This window comes from Lepidochelys kempii, chromosome 21, assembly GCF_965140285.1.
Source record: "Lepidochelys kempii isolate rLepKem1 chromosome 21, rLepKem1.hap1, whole genome shotgun sequence".
In the NCBI taxonomy this organism is placed as follows: Eukaryota; Metazoa; Chordata; order Testudines; family Cheloniidae; genus Lepidochelys; species Lepidochelys kempii.
This window is the reverse complement of record NC_136400.1, coordinates 4,717,276-4,738,937: the sequence shown is the minus strand read 5'-3', so window position 1 is coordinate 4,738,937 and position 21,662 is coordinate 4,717,276. Positions and strand designations below refer to the sequence as shown.

At 45.0% G+C, this 21,662-nt stretch overlaps 1 protein-coding gene across 2 annotated transcripts in view; it reads right to left on the bottom strand.

Moving 5' to 3' along the window:
- Window positions 1-7,600: 7,600 nt before the first annotated feature.
- PLXNA2 (plexin A2) overlaps window positions 7,601-21,662 on the bottom strand; it is a 320,075-nt gene continuing 306,013 nt past the window's right edge. For both annotated transcript variants that reach the window (XM_073319575.2, XM_073319576.2), the window contains 5 exons: window positions 21,347-21,537; window positions 20,532-20,701; window positions 16,823-17,035; window positions 14,723-14,873; window positions 7,601-13,322 (listed from right to left, as the gene is read on the bottom strand). In XM_073319575.2, the coding sequence (XP_073175676.1) occupies window positions 13,227-13,322; window positions 14,723-14,873; window positions 16,823-17,035; window positions 20,532-20,701; window positions 21,347-21,537 (821 nt within the window). In that variant the 3' untranslated portion in view covers window positions 7,601-13,226. The remainder of the gene's footprint in view (window positions 13,323-14,722; window positions 14,874-16,822; window positions 17,036-20,531; window positions 20,702-21,346; window positions 21,538-21,662) is intronic.

The window sequence follows — 21,662 nt, the reverse complement described above, 5'->3', positions numbered from 1 at the left end:
GAGCAGGTAAAATATGTGTAGCCAGAGAAAAACCAGCCAGCCTACAGGGCCTCTGTTAATGAATGCATTGGTACCTGGTGCTTCTATAGCGCCTTTCCACTGAGGCTCTCAAAATGCTCTACAAATATCAGTTTAAATCTCCCAGCACCTGTGTTAGCTCCACTGTATTTTACAGATTGGGAGCAGTGACAGAGAGAGGTTAAGTGAATTAGTGAAGAACACGCTGAGTTAGTGGGAACGCTGAGAACAGTACCCTGGGGGAAGAAAAATTCCCTTCACGGCAGGAATCAACGGGTGATATTCTCTAGCTTCTGTGACCAGCAGGTTAGACTAGATGATCATGGTGGTCCAGCCTGACTTCTACCTCCCCTGCTCTAACCACTAGACACCACTTCTCATTTCCAGCAGCTGTTTAGAATTGTGTTGGGAGAGGGACATGGGGAGTTGGATGGTCCAGGGGTTTCCATAGTAAAGCCGTTTTCAGCTGTCAACCTAAGGTAGGAATGTGGAAGTCTCTAAATGGCAGATAGAGTAGTAGTGTGTAGTTTGATCCCAGGGTGTGTGGTGGAGGAAGAAGCAGCATGAAAGTTGTTGGTTCCCAGTCTCTGTAAAGAGTGCAGCGATTGTCTGTAAGAATGCAGCTGGGCAAAGCAAACTGGTTGCTTTAAAAATATAATTTTTAAATGATAGGAAATGCTATTGATTTTTTGTGTGTGTTTAAACGCACTACAGATTGGAAAATCCATTTTTCCTATTTAGGCACTGCACAGACAGAGCAAGATCCAACCCTTCCATGCTCCTCCAAACCTGTTCTCCCCACCACTCAAGGCACAGACAATATGGGAGAAGTTAGGAAACACACACACGCGTACACCCACCCACCAATCCCATGTGGGCATAATTACAAAGCTTTAAAAACTTCCTCTTAATAGGTCGCAGTGACAAGAAAAATGAATGTTTTATTGAGGAAATAACATGATCTAATTACAAATGTTTCCTGCACTTGGCACACAGACAAGGAGGCCGATTTTCAAAAGCAATAAAGGTGAAATGGCTGGCATAAAACTCCTGTAATCAAATATAAAAATAATAGTGCAGTTCATTAATATCAAGACAAGCTAATGGAGATGGTGTTCTTAATTATCAAATACAGCCATGGATTTAATTTTTACCTGAGTCGTTTAAACTTGGTTGGTTTTTTTCCTTTTCATAGATGCTATGCCGCAGGGCAACACTGAACATTTGTAATTGTATTCCATCCCTGGAGTTAATTATAAAGAGACAATAAAAACTGCTTGGCTTCTATTTGAGTAACCATTACTTTGTGTTAAAATTCTTTGTTGGGGGGGGTAGATATTTGTAGTTTTAATTTAATATGAAACCTTTGTACATATTATATCTGTGCGTTTATACACAGACGTTACACAGATATATAGACACATTTTATGTTTTATATATATGTAAATGTATTAGTGTGAGTGTGAGTGAGAGAGAGAGAGAGACAAAAAAATCAATAAAATATACATATCACACACACAAAAAATATGTATATATACACTCAGAGCCATACCTATATATAATATGATATGAGGCAGGAAGACAGATTTCTCTACCCTTCTCAGAGACTAGATTTCCCTAATCAAGAATTTAGCTTCATTAGCCAACAAATAACTCTGCCCTTTAGACTCTGGTGAGCACATTCTCCCACCCAACCCTACATGGCTTTATGCATGGATGAGGGGCCCCAGAATGGCTCAATAGCTGAGACACTCTGAACCCATAAGTAATAGAGTTTGGTGTTCCTGAGTATTCCGTAAAGCTGGTTTAACGAATGCATAGCTACACGAGGTAACACTGGCCGCGCCGAAACAATTCTGCATTGGCAGGGGAGAAAGCAGGGCCTAGGTCAGGGAGGTGCATAAGCATGTACCCCTCTTTAAGCACATGCGTAGTCCCATTGATCTCAGGGTGTGCACCTGCTTAAATACCTTGCTGGACTGTGGTCTAGATCAGTTTTCCACCAGTTACAGCATTCTGTAGCGCACGTGGTAAGTGAGATGGTCTTATAGCTCCCATCTTTTAAGGAACCAGGGACTAGAATACTGGTCTGCAAAGCCTGGGCTGGCTGGTATTCCCATAGTACCACCAGAGAGCACTATGGAGAGTAGGCGCTGCAGGAAGTGCTGCCCAAGAAACCCAGAATGACTGAGCCCTGCGGCCCTCTGATTAGCCAAGCCCCCTATTTGACCCCAGGAAGTTGTCTGGGCAGCCACATAGAGTTTAGTCTATTTCCATGCCCGACTTTGTTTGATCTCTGATTTCTGACCCCAGCCTGACTCTGACCCTGATTCCTGCCTCTCGAGCCTAACCTGGTACTGCCTCCGGCCTCTGACTCCATCCTGACTCTTGCTTACATAACCTGGCTCTTGTGATTCCTCCAGCTCCTGCCTGATGACTACTGTCCCTTGTGGCCAGACCTTAGCCCAGCTGTGACTGCTAAGCCAGACCACCTACACCCTGGTCCATTACACCATTTTAGCTCTCTCATGATGTCAGACCCACTGAGCTAGGGGACTTGATGGGTCCTTGTCATTTCCATATCCCTGATGATTTACTCTCAAAAGCCTGAGCATGAACATTCCCTCTTTTGAAAATAGACTTGAAAGCTGAAATGGAAAATGTACAGAAAAAATGGATTCTCTCTGCTTTCAAAATAATCCATGTGAATTATTTCTAATGATGCTGTCTTGGAAGAACGTTAGTATTTCCTGGGTGAAAAATTTCTCATGAAGCAGCTGAATGATGCATTCTTGTGTCAGAAAACTATTTGCAAATGCAAATTGATATATCCTTGTGTGACCATGAAGTAGAAGCTCAGTGCTAGATACTCCAGAAGTGGTGGTTTTTCTCCAAGTCCCTTCATGATCAGTGCTACGTGTTTTCTTCTGATATCTATGAGAAAAACTTTATCCATGATAACATGCCAGTCAACAAATCTAGGAATTCACCATAACAGATCACACACTACAGTTCACACGAGCATAATATCCTGCTTCCAATACCTGATGCTTTAAAGAAAGATGAAAGCCTTACAGAGTGTACGTGGCCAATTGTGCAAATATATATATTATGGGGAGAGGGGTAAATGTCCTCTCTGATCCTCAGGGCAATCAGCTTATACATGAAGGGCTCAATTGTGCAAGGTGCTGAGCATTGTGGCCCTGATCCATCAATGCCCGTAAACATGTGCTTAGCTCTAAGCATGTGGGTAATATCTCTGATATTAAAGACGTGCTTGAATACTTTGTTGTGTCTTGGCCAGAGTACACAGCACCTTGCAGGACTGAGTCCTGAAGCAAGAGATCTAAATTCCCCTATCCTATGATTAGAAATATTATTAATGGTCAGAAAATTATTATATTCTCTGTGCAGTAAACAGAGAACGCAATGCCATCAGAGAACGCAATGCCAGAGAACGCAATACCAGGCGCTATTGCCAATTTGTTCAATGCGTCCCAAATGCTGAGTCAGTCTGGGACTTTTTGTGTGGAATATAATATAAATAATCATATTCTACTAATGTCACATTGGCTTGGGGAGGGGAGTTAACTCATTACATCTGAAGGGGGTTACTTATTGGCCAACAAGCTAAATCCATTATTAGGGGAATAAAAATTCTGCTTGTGAATCTCTCTCCCCACAGGAGAGACAAACTCTGAAGTTTTGTACCTCCTCCCCAAGTAGTTGTAGAATATATTTCGCTGTCTTTCACCAGGAGCTCACGTTACATTTAAATTACAAATGCATTAGCCATCTGTACATACTAACACAAAAGAATATTTATTGGAATAAAAGGTAATAGATTTTTGAGTTATCTTTCTCAGTTTTAAACAACTGTCTGATTATATCCAATTATGTGTCATGCTTAAGCTAAGTGTTTGTAGAAAAAGAAAGATGTTGGAATTTAAAACAATGTCAGATCAAAATTGGTGCCATGGTTGTGTTTGATAATTTAAAAAATGCCACCTCCATTAGCTTGTCTTGATAAGCAGGCAGGCAGGCAGACACATGGATGTTCGGAAACCTTTCCAGTGACTGTTTGAAACGAATCAGCAAGGGTTGCATCAGTATGTTCAGAAGGTAAAATGAAAGCAAGCCCAATGCAAATGGAGATGAGGAATGTGTGGAGTCATGGATAAGAAAACTAAAAATTAGGGACTAGAGAGTAAACAAGAAACCATGCTGCTGCTATTTCATGAAGAAAATAAACCTGTGTATAAAAATTGCCAAGTGCAGCCATCAAAAACTAAGCAAATAGTTTCTGAGACAGCTTGGCATTGATACAGATAGATGGAGGGGAAGGGCTGGTGTTGGTGCAAGGAAGTGGAGATGAAATTCGCCAAACAGAGCCATGATTACTGGGCCAGAGATCAAAGCACTGCAAGATGCTAACAGATCAGCAGTAATTTTGTTCACTTCTCCTAGATTTTTTTTTTTGGGTACAGTTCCCTCTTTTTATTCACTAATTGTCAGCAATGGCTCACTCTTTCTGCCTGGACTTGTCCGTCACTCCGGCTGCTGTCAGGCACAACAGGACCCTCCACAACCCACATCCCCTCACAATATACATAAGGATCCCCATCCAGTAATCCACTTCCATCACTGATTTGTAAACACCTCTCCCACAACAGAGACCTGTACACTGCAATCACATCTATCCCACACCCTGCACCTTCACTACTGGCCTGCACCCGCCTGCAAACCCAAACCCTCCTTCACCAAAGAATTCAAAGCTACACACCATAAAAATGTCTTGGTGCGTGGACCGCAAAGCAGCGCGGGCTTCTGTTGAGACTCAAGGCTATAGTGAGACCCTCCACTAATGTAAATCATCATCGCTCCACTGGCTTCAACAGAGCTCGGATACTCTTTGGGCTACTCACATGTTTATGACAATTTGCACCTGCTGAGGATCTGTCCTCTAGTCGTTGAGTTAGTGCTCATGTCGGTGCTTAAACTATTACGGTGTCAGTTGTCGGAAGACAATGCCTTCTTTGTAGCTGGAATTATGGTTTGTTGTATTGGAACAAGGACAATTTGGTAGCAGCATGCCAGAGGCCAGATTGCTGGAGGCCAAACTTGTACAGTACAGGATTTTATAGATGAGGTCACAGCCTTATCCATATTTTACAAGCATGCTCAAATAGCACATTAGCCTTTGACAGGCCTGGGTAGATAGCTCACAGGAGAATGGTACTGGGGAGTGAGAGGCATCTCCTCTGTTGAGGGAGGGTGCTATATCGTCCACCTGTAACTATGTCCATCTTTACTGGGGTCACTCTAGGAAAACTGGATTTAAGGATGCTGTCAAAGGGAGATTAAAAAGCTCAGAGGAGGTGGTGAGGAGGAAAGACTAGAAAGGAAGTAGAAATTGGAAAGGGAAAAATGTTCTTTCCCATGAGCTTTGGGCTCAGGAGTTCCCTTGGGGTGAAATCGAAAGGAGCAATTGATTCCTGAAGTTGCCCTTTCAGTGACTCCCTCGAAAGGGAAAGCTCGAGGAATCTGTGCAGCCAGCTAGCTTGCTGAGTTAGACATGAAAGGCTGACAGGGCGAGGGCTTTAAGCAACAGCACGATCTGCATTTTATATTAACTTTACTAAGCATTGTTTGACTTTGCCAGTGCAGATGATGCCCTGTGAAGTGCATGCCACGTAAAATGTCATTCTGATTAAGTATAGTTTCTGCTGTTCATATGAAGCTTTATCTAGCTTTGAGGGAAACAAGACAAACTGACCTGCCAAAGGATCATATTGTCTCACCAACGTGATATATTTGCATTGGCTTCACATAGGAGCGGAATATGGCTGCCTATTAGCAAACAGTAAAACAGGCAGCCAAGATGCCATATACCTGTATGAAACAATGTCCTGATCAGATGCAGCACCCAACTCTTTCCTGTTATCTGCTGTGTGTGGTGTTTAGAGCTTTGACATCCCCTCTCAGATTTTTCCTCTTTAATCTCCCTCTACATTAAAAACAAGCTAAGCCCCTTTTGGAGATGTTACAGAAAACCACGTTTCCTTTTTATGCTTCCTTAAAGAACTCCATTTTTCTGTCTCTTCTCATCAACCAGAGTAATTTTAGGCTCTTAGAGAAAGTTCATCACTGTAATTGCAACCATATTGGTCATTAAAGTTGACAGGCTGTTGAGCAAGTCACTCATTGATTCCCACCACTCAGCAGACAGTTCCCAGTGCTTGCTAAAATCTTAGTTTGAATTTATGAAAAGGAAGCAAATACATTTCACCTCCAGGGAGGGTAGAAAGCTCAGAACTCATCCTTGCCTTTATTTGTAAACAGTATTCACATGCTCCTTCCTTACGCAGATTCAAACGATTCATTATTTACTTTAGCCCACAAAAGATCCCCCTAATGCTCTCTCTTATGGGTTGAAGTCGGTAATGCATTTGGGAAGGAGAATTGAGCTCTCCTGCCTCTGAGTTGATAAAACAACAAACCTCACATGACATTTCTGAGCTTAAGGATATTTAAGAAAGATAATGGTTCTTTGCATTTACATAGAAGGATCTCAAAAATTAAAAGAGGTGGGCGTTATTAGTATCACTTTATAGGTGGGGAAACTGAGGCATGGAGTTTAAGGACCTGATCCAGTGGGAGTCATTACATTGATGTCAATGGGCAATAGATCAGGCCCTAGACGAATACTTAAGGTTGTTCAGGCCCCAATCCAGCAAAGCACTTAAACATATGAGTAGCCCAAAGAGTGGGACTTATCGTCAGTTGGTGTAAATGTGAAGCTATGACAGTGTACAGAAGCCGAGGAGCTGCCACCATGTATGTAAGTGCTTTGCTGGCAGATGGGCTCTGTGGCTCAGTGGTACAGCTGGAAACAGAACACAGGAGTCATGGCTCTCCATTCATTGTTCTAACCACTGGACAACTCTGCCTCCCGGTTTGACACTCTACAATTTAATATGTCTCTCTGTATCTGGGGAGGAGGAAAGCCTTTTAAAGAGATTTGTGCACGATAGATAAATTGTCTCATCTCAAGCAGATATAAAGCATCCAGCCATAGGGAGTTATTTCAGAAAACTCTCGTGGTTGTGTTTCTCTTCACCATTCTCTTTCATCTGCTCTTGATGAAGAGCAGCCATTCCAGGTTATCTTGATCTTCTGTGTTTTTTGGCTCTTTAGGATAAAGATAAAAGGAGAGATTCTTCAGCAAGTTGTTACCCTGTGTCCTCCCTCCCCACTCCCACTCCAATAACAAGGAAAACAGCTTGATTTACTTCACTTATTACTGGATAAAATATTCTCCCCTCTCCTCCATTAATCATAGACCCAAAAGTGTCTTTTGCATGTTTGAAGCTAGGGGGCAATGTTTTACCTTCTTGTCCAGCCTTGTGGCTTCCAAGCCCTTGGCATGCTATGGAAATAAATCTGACATTAAAATATTTCATTTGGGATCTCCGCTTACTGATTTATTACTGGTGCGATGTAGCAAGTAAATATTTCTCTCAAGTATTCTCAGCACATACAATGAATCCCACACACTCCATGCTAGAAAATAAGGATCCACTTAGGATTTTTTTTTTTATCCAGTAAACTTTATTTATATATAACAACAGTACAAAGTGAGTCCTTGGCTTGCAAAATAGGAGTGTTTCATATTTACAATAGGTACACAATCATATATTAGAATAACAAAAAACCTTTTTTCCTTGGAACATTTTTAAATACTTAAACTTTCTTACATTTTTTTCCACAACACTTGTAAAAACAACAAAAACCAGACAACCATCTTTAAAAAAAAATATAATACAGAACTCCAGTGTGTCAAATATAAGGGGAAGAGGGGAAAAGCTAGGGAAAGGTTACGGTTGTGTGGGGTGGGCAAAGTACGCAGTTCAATTTATTATCTGTGACAGCTTGCCTTGTGACTGGTATGCATTTATTTTTAAGGGATGGTCAAACAAAATAAGAAGCCCTTCCACCCGCAGCAAATCTTTATCCGAAAACTCAAGCCAATCCTTTTTTGAGGTTCAGGAAAGTTTGGTTCCCATTCCCTGCTCACCCCCTAAACCCATTTTCCATATCAGTGGCCCTGCAGAAGGAGCCATTAACAAATGAGCACTCTCCATGGTACCATAGGGGGATCTTGCTGTAGTACATTTTGAGTATAAGAAATAGCATGGCACAGTCACTATTATGGTACGATGCTTATTTACTTTTTGATGGCTTCCCTGATATGCACATCCATATACTGTCTGAGATTGGAAATGACAAAAATACGACAGGAGAGGCTGTTTTCATCATTTCCCCAGCCCTTCTGCAGCAGGAAGTGCTAGAAATCTCAGAAGAAAGCCTGCTCAGGAGATTTCTGGTTTGATTTTGCAGACCTAAGAGGCCTGGAGAGTTCAGAGAAGTGTCCCAACTTTTGGGTGCTTTATTGGAACCTGCCAATCTGAGTTACTTGCCCATTGTGGGGGGGCGGCGGCTGGATAACACAAAGGCAAATGGGAATCTTTAGACTGAAAAAGATAAACACAGAGACAACTTCAGTGTTAACAACAGTCAAAACAAATGGTGTCGTTTGAATTGTGGCCTGATTTGTTTCATGTAAAGCCCCCAAAGTGATGAGTCTCAGACAGCCACGCAAGGTGAGGGGCTGCTTGTTTAGCAGTTTGCTCCAGTCTGTGTTTGTTACTAACCGGGGCAGAACACATGATACTCAGGTGCATTAGCCACTCACCTACTGCTGATGCAGCAGCAAGATATGCGTGTGCAATGGAACCTGGACCTGCTGAAGGAAAACCCTCTTTCTGAAGATTATTCCCAAGCTGTCATCACAATGTCCCCCCAGATCTGAGCGATTGCCAGCAGGTACAATAAAACATTGAGGGGATCACAAAGGATTGTAGAGAGCTTACGAAAGCTTGGTATAAAATGTTTCTCCTTAACATAATTGGGAAGCAATGCTTACTACCTATTTCTGTACTACTTGGCTTGTCACATTGCCTCGAACTAGAACAGGAACGTTGGAAAGGGGAGATTTTTGAGAGGCAAGAAAAAAAAATCAAGGTCTTTCTTTCAAATGGGAGCCTTTATGAAGGTGAGAGGTAACCATGTCCTTTGCAGAAAGGAGTTCCTTGCACTGTCGCTTACTAGAAATTGAACAGTGATGTTTCCCTTCTGTGAAGCCTTTTAAACAGAGAGAAAAACGTTCAAAGCCTTCACAATTTTAAAAACGTCCCCCCTTTTAAAACTAGCCTGACCAGCCTAAATTTAGATTTTGCATTTTGGGTTATTCAGCCCAGTGGCTTCCAAATAGAGTTGCCTTTAGAAACTTCAGTGCATAGCTTTACATTTTTAACTCGAATGATTCCCCCAACAAGTATCTAATCTAAAAAATCTGCCCCTGTCCGCATTAACATTGTGGGGCCCTTTTGCTACCACATACATTAGCCCTGCGCCTCTCACCTGCTGATCCAGACAAGCCTGGGACAAAGGGTTAAAGTCTGAAGGGTACTTAGGGTGGGGATCAAATTTTCACTGAAGACACATTCAATATACAGATCAGACTGTTCACCAAGCTTTATCTAGCAAGTAACTATATACAACATCACAGCTCTCTGTATTATTGGCTTAAGGTTTATGGTACAATGGAATACTGAAGTATGAGGACTGAAGCTTTGCTGTATTTTTGATGCATCTTTGATGTTGGTTATTTATTCTCTGAACGTTTTTTATGTCTTTTCTCCAGAGTGCAGTCACCATTGAGTTTCCTCCGGATGTCCCAGCTCATTCAAGTCATTCTGTTTTTGTTTCATTTAGACTGCTGAACTGAGTCCTCCTGACAGGAGAATACTGAGAGCACTGGAAACTGAAAGGAGAACTGCCAGCGACAGGGGGAAAACACAACCCTGCTGCTGCTGCTGTTAATGGGAAATGCTCTAGCTGCAGGCTAAAAAAATAATCAGTGTGACAGGAATAATTCTTAAAGATGTTTTACCCCTTGTCAAGTTCCTGAATTTGGGAGGGCATCCGAGCAGCACACAGACCAGCTTCCCTTCACCGCTTTTGGAGTTGTGGGCATTCAGCGTTTCTGGCAAATCAGACTCTTTATGTGCGTCTCATGTAGGGCAACAAAAACGGAGGTATCCCAAACCAGTAGCTAATGCTGAACACTTGGACCTAAGTGACATGTCCAAGGTCACTCTGTGAGTCAGCAACAGGCAAGAACAGAACCCAGAAATCCTGAGTCTCAGGCTCTCTATTCTAATCCTTAAACAACATTCCCAGCCAAATTGTTACATGTATAGAATGCAGTGAGAGTTTTGGTAAAAATCCATTTAAAATGTTTATTAGCAATAGAATATATTCTTTAAGTGGAGTTGTGTTGTCTGGGTGTTTAGATTGCACAGGACAGGCGTTGCACACTGGGGAGAGGAAGGTTTCCATCCGCATAGGAGGAGAACGGCTGCATGCAAGGTCCCTTTTATGCCAGAGCATCAGGAAAAGATTTGCATCCTAAACATTCAAAATTGTGTGTTAGTCACACACATTTCCCTTTTCTCCTTCTGCCTACAATGTTTCCCATTAGCAGCAGGGCTGTGCCTATTTTACTTAAAATGCTTGTTTGTCATAACAGTTCCTAATGTAGCTACAGGGAATTCTTAATATAGCTGGACGCTACAAAGGCTTCAGCAGTTTTCCTGTTCTGATTTCTCCTGTTTCACTTTAAGCACTGGGAGATCCCCTTACCCACACTCTATAGGACGAAACAGGCAACATGCCCTCCACATCTCTCTGTCATAGCATTTTGGTGCTAAGGAGCAAGGTCCCAGCAGAGGCAAGCCTGCTGATAAGCTGGGACTCTTGTATAGAGTTTTTTAATAAAGGCTTTCAAAGTGGAAAGGCATTTGGTTAGCACTTTGCTACCCCTTGGAGTGGGCTCTTTGATGGCTCAGGCTACTGCTCATGAGCAGAAGATTAAATGGAATTATTTAAACAGTAGCACCAGACACAGAAATTCCAGAAATACCATCTTCTGTTCTGATGTCAAAACCCTTGAAACAAAGCAGGCTAGAGACTCATAACACCGAACAAAGTTTGGCCCTGTGCAGGAAGAGAAGCACTGAAATGGATGTGGAATCATTTCATCTAAGGCAAACTCAGTGCCTCCCCACCAACCAAACCTGGAGTCAGGTTTGCCTGCAGTACAAAGAAAATACCATTGTGAGATCTGAAGCTTTACCCACAAAGGAGCTGAGAACAGGGCCAAGACTGTCAGGGCCTTGCCCTAAAGGGACAGGCTGTTTCATACCACAAACTTCCTTTAAACTTCCATTATAGCTAATGTACTATAGTACTCTCTCCATTTCAGGTATAGCGAAAGAGTCATAGCGAGATGACACAACTAGCTTGGGATCACACAGCACACTCTGCCTCTCTGCAAGAAGACTTAAGGCTGGGCATTTTCAACCATTTCAAATGGTTTTGATTCCATTAAACAAACTCTGGTAGTTATTTTGCTGCAACCACCACGACTCATATGGTCGATACTTCTATTTCCATTAGTTCTAATCACCTCATCCTCCCGCACCGCAATCTGCACAAATATCAATATTTATTACAGAGAGAAATATTTACAGCATTCCATCCGCCTCTTGGCACGCTTTAAAGGGACAGGAAAGCTTTGGTTTCTTTTAAAGGAATAGCACTCACAAACATTTGCCTTTCGCTGTCCATGACAAGATGGGCTGCTATGGCCAGTTCGAAACTGAACCTAACAATGAGATACAGAGACAAAGACGACAGTGTTGGCCGGCACTTGGAGTGCGTCGTTTTGGACTTTCTCTCGCCTTGAGTAAAGATTCTCCCTCTCCCCAACAGGAATAAAAGTCCCTATGCTTTACCTTCGGGTGACCTTGCATGTGCCAAGGGAAAAATGTAATTGGAGCCTGTCCTGATCTTATGCGTAAGTATGAGCGTGTCTCAAACAGAAAAGCAATAAATATGTTATCTCACTATGTCTGCGCTTTTCAAGTATCACTTGCTGTAAACATTGTTTTTAGCTTTTGTTTTTTTTTTTACTACAAGAAATTACATCGTGGCTGGAACAAAACAACATGAGTCAGCTAACAGCCCAAGCAGCTGAGTCAGTCTCAGCCCAGCTCTGCTTGACTGTGCAAGATCAGCCGTTGGTTTTGCTTAAACTGCACCTGCAGAAACCTACAGTGCACCAATTTCAGTTTAAACTGTACGTGACTTCCTTAGTTTCAAATGCCACGAAGGGCAGAACATTCTTCAGGAACACGAGTGAAGCAAACAAAAATACCACAGAATCTTTACACCTGGGTGGAGCTGTGTGTTGAAATGGAATGGAAATAAAAGAGAAAAATGTTTAAAATCAGACCCACCATCATTCAACAGTAAGTGGGATTTAAAAAATATATATATAATATATATATATTGACACTATATAAATACATAGATAAAGCTGGATTTCAAGACAAACAGGTTAGATGATCTGATGGTTCTGTAATTCAGGTAAAGTTCTTTCTGGTGCCACTGGATTTATTTCCAGCTAAACTATTATCTTCCTTTGTGTAAAAAGGTCTGGTGCAAACTTGTGCTCATATTTTTTAAAAGTTCCCAGGAACAGGAATAATTTAATTTTCCAATTTTTCGGATTAGCATAGGAGTCTATTCGCAGAATGTCTGAGCCACACACCACAGGAAACTGATGAGTAAGAGAGAGAGAGCATTTGGAACTGCATTTTGTTGGCGGAATTATCTGTGTGGCCACTGTGGTTGCTTTAATTTTTTTCTTTCCCTCTTTTTTTAAACCCTTTAAATACAGTTTTCATTATTTCCTAATATATATCAAATTATTTTCATGCAAAGTAGCAGTCACGGAGGCATCCAGACTTCTCAGGTTCCTTCCTTCCACACATATGACTTGAAGAATTACTCCAGCTTGATCCTATTTTGCTTTGAGATGCACTGTCCTTCTTGCTGTCCTTTCAAACTGGAATCTAAATGATTTTGAACTTACTATCTGGGCCAATCCCTGCTTCCCCCAGAGGATGTTTCAGTATTTCTATGGGTCCAGTACCTTCCTTGCTTGTTCATACTCTTCATTCCCAAGAGCCTTTGTAGTAACTAGTTCCTTCTGGTCCTAGGAGCACCATCTCCTTTCTTCAGCTCTCAATAGACATGGCACAGATAAGCTGTTCTACTTTGTATGCCAAGCGCTGCCTGCGCGCCTGCTCGTCCTGCTCGAGAGCCCCGATGATCTGGTGCAAAACAAACATGATTCATGTAAACATCCCAGAAAGGAGAGAAAAAGAAAGAAGGGGCGGGGGAGGGGAATAAATAAAGAGAGAGAGAAAAATACTCAGAGATGGACTCCAAGGGTTAATGATGACATGCAGGAAAGATACTTAGGATGGGTCCAGTGTACTGAACTCCCTTCCCTGGGCAACATGGCAGTAGTGGTTTGTGAAGCTGGTAAAACAGAAGTACTTGGGGCAGGCTAGGTTAATGCCGCTGGTCCAGTACAGGTCTGGCAAGCCTTGCCCAGGAGTTGGGAGGGCCACCTACAGCTTATGGGTCACTCCCCAATCTGAATGCTCTCCACACTTGGAAGGCTGAGGCTGGCCGGTTGCTGTCAGTCCCTCCTCTTAGTTTTGTTCCTTCAAAGAAACTTAACTAACCAAGACAAACAAAGCACTGAGTGCTCTTCTATTCCCAGCCATGCTGATTTATTTGTTGGACTGTTTGCTGCATACTAGACCATCACACTGCAATCATTCCCGTGCTCTTGTGCCTTTGACTCTGCATTGCCAGTCTCATTTAGCATGAAAGTTACGTGATTTTAGTCCCTAATCGGAAGATGGCTGTGGCATTGTATCATAAATGCAGACATGCAATTAAATGACAAAAATCTTCCTTTTAATGGATGTAATTGCAAAACAGGTTCTTCTCACAATGAAAATGAAGGGGTGGAACAGATGGCGAGAACTTGGTTTCAAGTGATGCATGCATTAAAGGAGCCCATGCTGCCAGCTTTGCTGTGACACAAAGTTTGTGCCATACTAGAAGTTCCCTGAGGACACTGGGATTTGTGAGGGGGTTCGCTGGGGCAGGACGATTTTTCCCTGCATTTAGAAATGGGCTGCACCGAGGGTGCACCCAGGATCAGGAATTCAGAGCTGCCCACACAATGCTTCAAGGGGTTGGTTCTGATGGGATGTGCTGCACCGGGAGCTCTGGAGACTAAAGCCGCCTATTGATGCACAGCACAGATACAGCATTGATAGCAGCAGTGAAAGCTTCAACCATGCTGCCCCACCAACCAGCTCTGAGCGGGGGAATTGGCCTCCAGGCCCCATTCAGCCTTTGGCCTCCCTTCTGAGACTGCCAGCCAGGAAGCCAACTGTGCTATGTGGAAAAGCCTAACCATGCCAGGAACAGGACTGGGGCTAACCACCTGTCCAGGGTGACTTTCAGTCACTACCAAGCCAGAGTGGAACTGAACTGCCGACCTAGAGGTGAAAGGTTCCATATCTCACTTACACCCAGAGCCGCCTCCCAACAGACTCTAACTGTCTAAGGTGACTTGGTGGCAGGATTGCCATGTATCCTGTGGCCCGGAGGTGGGGGCATGGCCTCACAAGGGATGGGGCCTGCTCACCTCTTCACTGTACTTGCTGACGTAAGAGTAGATCTCATTGAGCGCGCTCAGCATGTTGAACTCAATGGCATGTAGGCGTGACTGCTCTGCGAGGTAGGCATTCATATCCTGGTCACTGATGGCTGGGAGCTTTGCAATGTCTGCATAATACCTGGGGAATGAAAGGTGAGAGACAAATGAAAAACATATTGGCAAGGAAGGGCCCCATGTGCGCAGCAGGGATGCCAAAGCCTCCTGAATGTAAAACTCCAAGAGTTCAGTCTCAGCTAGCATTCATTGCCCAGAACGGGGGTCTGCAGTTCTATCTGGCCTTTGTGAACTCTGCAAGGTGCCAGCAAGGCCTCTCCTCCCGATTGCTCCTAACCAAGCAGGAGCCACAGCAAATCTGGCCCTGTGCATATCAAAGGAAACATTTTACCCCACACTGAAATGCAGCAACTTCTGGGGTCCTGAGAACAGAGAAGCTTTATGACTTTGCACAGTAATACTATGTAATCTTCATCCAAAAACTACACCGAAGCTTAGTGGAGAAACTGAGGGATACCACCTTATCCAGTGAAACTACAGGGGGGATTTGTGTGAGGGAGACGACAATGATCTGAACTGCAATCTGGGTCAGGCACCAAGGCTAAGACTCCAAGAAAGTGCTAGGGGATCTTTAATGGTTGAGGTCTCCGTTGCACATCTAATCTGAAAGTCAGCACCGGCCATAGCAGCATGCGTGTTTGAACTGTACTGTTCGCTCTCTCCCTTTCAACCATCCTACCATGTTTGCTCGTGAACCTGCCAACTGGGAGGCAGACTGGATCACTCGTCATTCATTGTCAGCATAAAACTAGCGAGGAAACCTCTCGTTTTAGTTTAAACTCTACCATTAAAAAATGCTTACTACTCACTACATTCCTCTGATAGGTGGTCAAAAACCAGCAAGACTATAGGTGACACACCCATCCAACAAGAACACAAGAACAGCTGTATTGGATCAGACCAATGGTCCAGCTAGCCCAGAGTTCTGTCTTCCGACAGCAGTCGGTGCCAGGTGCTTCAGAGGGAATGAATAGAAGCATCTGCCAGAACCACCTCATTGTCCTCCTGCAAATGCTCCTCTGCCATGAGACCTACACAACACCTGACAGTGGTCAGAAGGCTGGTGTACTGTGACTGCTGCTTATCATACTGACCAGCACCGCCTCCCTGTGCTGCCCTTGTCTGTCTGTTGTATTCATCCCGTCCCCTCATCTTATATTTAGGCTGGAAGCTTTTTGGGACTGGGACCATCTTTTTGTTGTGTTTGTACAGCGCCTAGTGCAGTGGGGTCCTGGCTCATGATTGGGGCTTGGCAATAATGATGCTTGGCATTGATTCAGAGGAAGAACGTCACCAGCATCATGTCATCTTCCATCCAAGAGCTCATCGGTTCAAATGCCGTTTAGACCATGGAATCAGGCTACGTTATGCTATGGCTGCAGATCCAGCAATGCACATGTAATGCTGACAAACCTCAGCAGGTGGGATTGAACCTGGGACCTCTGGAGCTAAATGCATGCGCTAAAAGCCACATGCCTCTTAGCTAAGGCTGCAGCAGACTCATTAATCTCTAGATGGTCTAGGTGCCAGTACAGCGGGACAAAGCCCCAGGCGTCAACTTCCTCTATTCCCGGGGGTGCTCGACACCCCACTCCATCCCAGGCCCACCCCCACTCCACCCCTTCCTCCAAGCCCTCACCCCTGCCCCACCTCTTCCCACCCCCTCCCCTGAGCACGCCCCATCCCCGCTCCTCCCCCTCCCTCCCTGTGCCTCCTGCATGCCGCCGAACAGCTGTTCCGCGGCGGGTGGTAGATGCTGGGAGGGAGGAAGGAGTTGACCAGCAGGGCTACCGGCAGGCAGGAGGCGCCGGGGGGAGGGGCAGAACTTGGCTGCTGGCGGGTGCTGATTTTTTTTCCATGGGTGCTCCAGGGCCAGAGCACCCATGGAGTCAGTGCCTGTGGACAGAGTGCCACACCAAGCAGGCATGGGTTACATACACACTACAATGGTTGACCAGGTGGTGCAATGAGACAGCCACTGCTGCTCCTGACTATGCTCCCACGCTGACCTACCTTTCTACCCAGCTCTTGTAGCTGGGGATATCCTTGGCATAGAGCAATTTGTTGGAGGGGGAGTCCTTGCCCAAGCGGTGTTCTGAGGTGGAACAGGAGTCCATGAAAGTCTGGGCAACGACAGAGAGGCAGGCGTCTGTGATGCTGCCCTTGTGGATATCGAACACAAACTGGGGGTTTTTGATTACGTTCACCCAGAACCGGAGAGGGAGGCTGCAGGAAAACAAAGGAATAAAAATAAGTCACAAACCCTCGAGACAGGAGGGTATCTTTCTTACCCATGTATTTCAGGTCCTGCAATGATCTGCTCAGGGCTGTGCCCCTTCTAAGCACTAAGTGGCAGTAATGGGCCCACACAGTCCGCAATGGTACCCTAAGCAGAGCTGAGTCCATCTCATTACCAAATCTGGTCCAGGCTAGTGACTACTTTTCTTCTCTGATTTTCCAGCCACCCCTTGGCCCAGCCCCTGCTGACCCTGCCCACTCTGGAGTGGCTGCCATTTGACTTGAACTTGTACCACATCATGTGGCAGCCGGACAGGCCAGGGTGCTGAAGCCAAGTGGACTGCAGGAACCGTACTGTAAGGCAGAGAGGAAGCTCTCCATTTTAGTAGAGCCCCCAGCATTTGCCAGTATTGGGTGCTGGGGTTTATGAGGAGGTCCAGGGCAGTCTGTTAGTCAGTGCTGTATCTCAGCGTCCTTTAGAGCGAAGGTCTGTGGCACTGAGCTGGTGAGGATATTGGGGTGCTACTGGAGTCCCCACTAACAATCCACTGCAGTGAGCAGAATCGAGGGCCTGTTCCCAGCCCATCACTCTGGAAGGAGCACATCAGGTATCTCTGCCTTTCCCCCCTGCCCCCAAATCCTGGGCCTTGGTAATCAAAGGAGAATTATTCTTCCCTTTTCCTTTGGATCTGTAGCAGGATCAAAAACCAGCTGCTGCTTTCTGTTAGCTTTCAAGTCCCAGCTCTCCCTCGCTAGCCAGCTAGCTACAACCAAGGCTTCAGCCTTAACCCTTGGAGCACTGCAGACAAGTTGCTCAATGCCATCGCAGAGCAGAGTCTCTTGTCAACTGCCTCAACCCTCCACTTGCTCCCAATCGCTGCTCTCTGTATGAGGGCCCTGAACTGCTTCTATGCTGACCAGCTCTCCGGCTACTTCCCAGACCCCCCTCAGTCGCCTAAACTGCCTTCCCTCTTCCACCTGTTCTTAACACCTGCCTTCCCCAACATCTCACCCTGCACCCTTCCCAGCTCTCCTGCTACTTCTAACAGGTGACCTGAGTCTACAACCCCAGTTACTAAAGTCTCAGTTTCCAGCTGGACTCCCCCAGGAGATCTAATGTGGTCTGAGACTTAACCCTTTCCTTTTTCAAAGGAGCTAGGCCTGGAGCATAGGGCTAGAACTCCTGAGTTATACTCTCATCCCTAACGCTGACCCAGTTAATATCTGGGACAAGCCACTTCCCCTCTCAGTGCCTCTATTCCTCTGTCTGACAATGCTCGGCTCTCTCCTAGGGGCATAGCAAGCATTCACGAATGTTTGGAGAGTGCTATGGAAACGTAAAGACATAGTGAAGGTTCAATGTAATGATTAGTTTGAAAACTAGAATTTACACCTCTGCCCTGACTCCTCCTTTGTTCCCATATGCAAAGCTGTACAATGGCTGGGTCCCCATCAGCAGCCAGAACCCATGTGGTTTGATGGCTGTGGTAGAAAAATCTTTGTTGTTCGACACCGTTTCCCTTTATAGCTTTAAGAACTGTCATTTTATTCAGGATTCAAACATTTTATCCTAATAGCTCCTTCTTCTAAAGCTTTCACTAAATTGTTTTTAGCTTCCCACAGCCTTAGCGGGGAATCCGGTTTTTGCACACATGATGATTAGAGGCTTTTTAAACCACGAGGGACTGGTGGAAAAAAAATAAAAAGTCTTCAGGGGGCTACCATTTGTTATGGATTCCCCACACCCCAGGTAAATTTCTAACCCACGGAGCTTTTAATCCTAAAATAACAGCAAAGGCAAAGATATAATAGCTCCAATTGTTTTGAGAACATTGAGTCCAAGCTGAAGTTTGTGTCAATTGCACACAGTTTAAGTGTGAGCTCCACTCATCTGCTCTCTCCTCCCTTCTCCACGGCTCCCGAAGCATTTGGGAAGGAGCAGCTCCTAACTGAACTGTCACCTCTGAGCATTAGCAGGCATTCCCCTTTTGATAATTTCATACACCTAAGGTATGGCTGTTAACTACCTGCCTGTATACAACCCAGCCATTTCCAAAATCGCCTCTTCTCATTATTGGAGGGCAGGGGCAGTCTCGGAGCTAAAGAACTGGACTGCGATGCAAGATACCTTTGTTCAATTCCCAGCTTTGCCACAGTTCCTTTGTCTGTCTTGTCTATATAGACTGTAAGCTCTTTGGGGAAGGAGCTATATTTTATTGTGCACACAGAGGCCTTTGGGAACTACTGGAGTACAAACAACAATTAATAATTCCTACCCCTGGAATGAAAGGAGGGGTCTAGAATTTACACCCAAAACCACATTTGTCTGAGTGGTGATGTGAAAAAGGTCTGTAGGAGTGGTATTAGTTTATCCTATAATAACCCCTAAATAATTTAACAGGCAGTTTCCTGGATGCTTCATACTTAGAAAAATAACCAGATTTTAACAGATTAAAGTTGTAAATGAAAAGGCAAGGAACACTTTGCTTAATTCTCAGTGCCAATTTAGCTCTTTGTTGCACTGTCAATAACCTGTAGCTTCTCTGAGGTCTGAGATCAACAGCGGGAGCTGGTGCACAGGTCAGGACTGAGATGCACTGGCAGAGCTGTCTGTGTGGTGGGGGTTCCTGATTTGAATCACAACAGGTCAGAATTGAAGTACATTGTCACAGCAGCAAGGAGGTCCCATAATTGGGACAGCACAGGTACTGGAGGTTTGGATCGAAGAGTATGAGCAAAGCTTTGTGTCAGGGGTGCTTCCTTCCATTATATCTGACGGCAGCCAGAATGTGACAATCACCCCCAAGCACAAAAAATGCAGAAGTGCACTGAAAAGAAAAAGAACAAGCTTTGTGACTCCCAGAGAGAAGGAAAGGGGCAGAGATTTGCACAAAGGTGTGTATGCTGGCATCTTCCGTAACAATGAAAGAAGGGAGTTATGCAGTGGTGAGCTGGAGCCTGTTCGCACCGGTTTGCGCGAACCGGTTGTTAAATTTAGAAGCCGGTTTAGAACCGGTTGTTAAAGAGTTGGGCAAACTCTGGCCCGCAGGACCGTCCTGTCCGGCCCGCCTGAGCTCCTGGCTGTGGAGACTCCCCTTGAGAATCCCTTTTTACTCTCCCGGCAGCACTCCAGGCCTTTGGCGGCACTTCGGCAGCGGGTCCTTCACTCATGGCTGGTCTTCGGTGGCACTTCGGCGGCGGGTCCCTCAGTGCCGCCAAAGACCCGGAGCGAGTGAAGGACGTACTGCCGAAGACCCAGAGTGACTGAAGGAACCGGTTCTTCAGATTTTGGCAGCTCATCACTGGAGTTATGGCAGCATCAGGTTTATTCGGTGAAGCACATGTGCACTCCGAGCTGCCTCCAATTACACAGACTACGTCCCTCCTCCTCCCGCTCCAAGCCCCAGCCCCAGGAGTCCATTCTTTTCCAGGTTGTGGATAATTGCTCAACAGTAGGGTCCACCCCCATTCCCCATGCTCTTACCAATTGCTCTTCCAGGTGTGCCTCACATCTGTGTCGTGGATGCCGTGCTTATCTGCTTGCTCATCCAGGAAATCGAACATGTATTTTATGGCCAGTGGGAGCGCGCTGCCTCGGTGCACAGTACTGAACAAGGTCTCGAACAAGTCATCCACGAATTTCTGCAGTGTACCCTAATGGGAGCAGCAACCAACGGGGTGATGGGAGGGATATATGCACACTCGGCTAAACAGCAACAGCAGGAGGGGACACCAGATGGTGACACAGGCTATGCACAGCTCCAGAAAGGTATAGGTATAGACCCTATAGGAATACGTAAGGTATATGTAACCTTATAGGAATGGGCTGGCTGAACTTCTGAGGCACATTGGTTTTATTCTTAATGTTAAGCACCTTTTCTTTTGCTTCTGAAATGCAATCTGTGCTATAACCATTGCTGAGGGCACTACAAAAGGATTGCAGATATCCGAGGCTGAGGAGATGGGTAAAGACAGACATTTACAGACATGGTGGCTTTCTTTCAATTTTTAGTGGCATGTAGTGCTAGTGAAAGGATGGAGCATCTAGAAGTTTAGGAGCGATTGCAGGAAACCAGGGGTCTATTTCTGGCTCTGCCATTGAATTGTTCTGTAACTCCAGGCACACGTACCCTCTCTGCACCCCTGCTCCCCCTGTGTAAATGGGGATAATGTCCAATTCACAGACAGGTCGCAAAGCTGCATTCATGGACACTGAAGGCTTGAGACAGGGGCTGAGCACTGTGTCTTTGCAGACCTATTTATACATTTTCCAGCCAGACTCTGGTGCATAGTGATTACCTTTGTAGCTAGAAGTCTAGTCAGGTAGATCTCAGACACCATCTTACTGCCCCGGTCGCCCTCCTTCTGGTCTCCATGGTCATGGTTTTTGACTAGATGCCAGACTTTCACTCCGCTCTCCAGGTCAGGGGTGATCATGGGTGCTCTGGAGCGGAGGCTGTCTGGGCTGCCTGTGTACCGGAACGTTGAATCTGAAAAGAAGGGAAGAGAAGCCGGTGATGTCCAAAGGAAGCAGCTTCTAACACTTCTCTGTCTCTCCTTAGTAGACCCCCCCTTCACTGGATTATTTGCAGAGCAACTAGATATAATACATTGC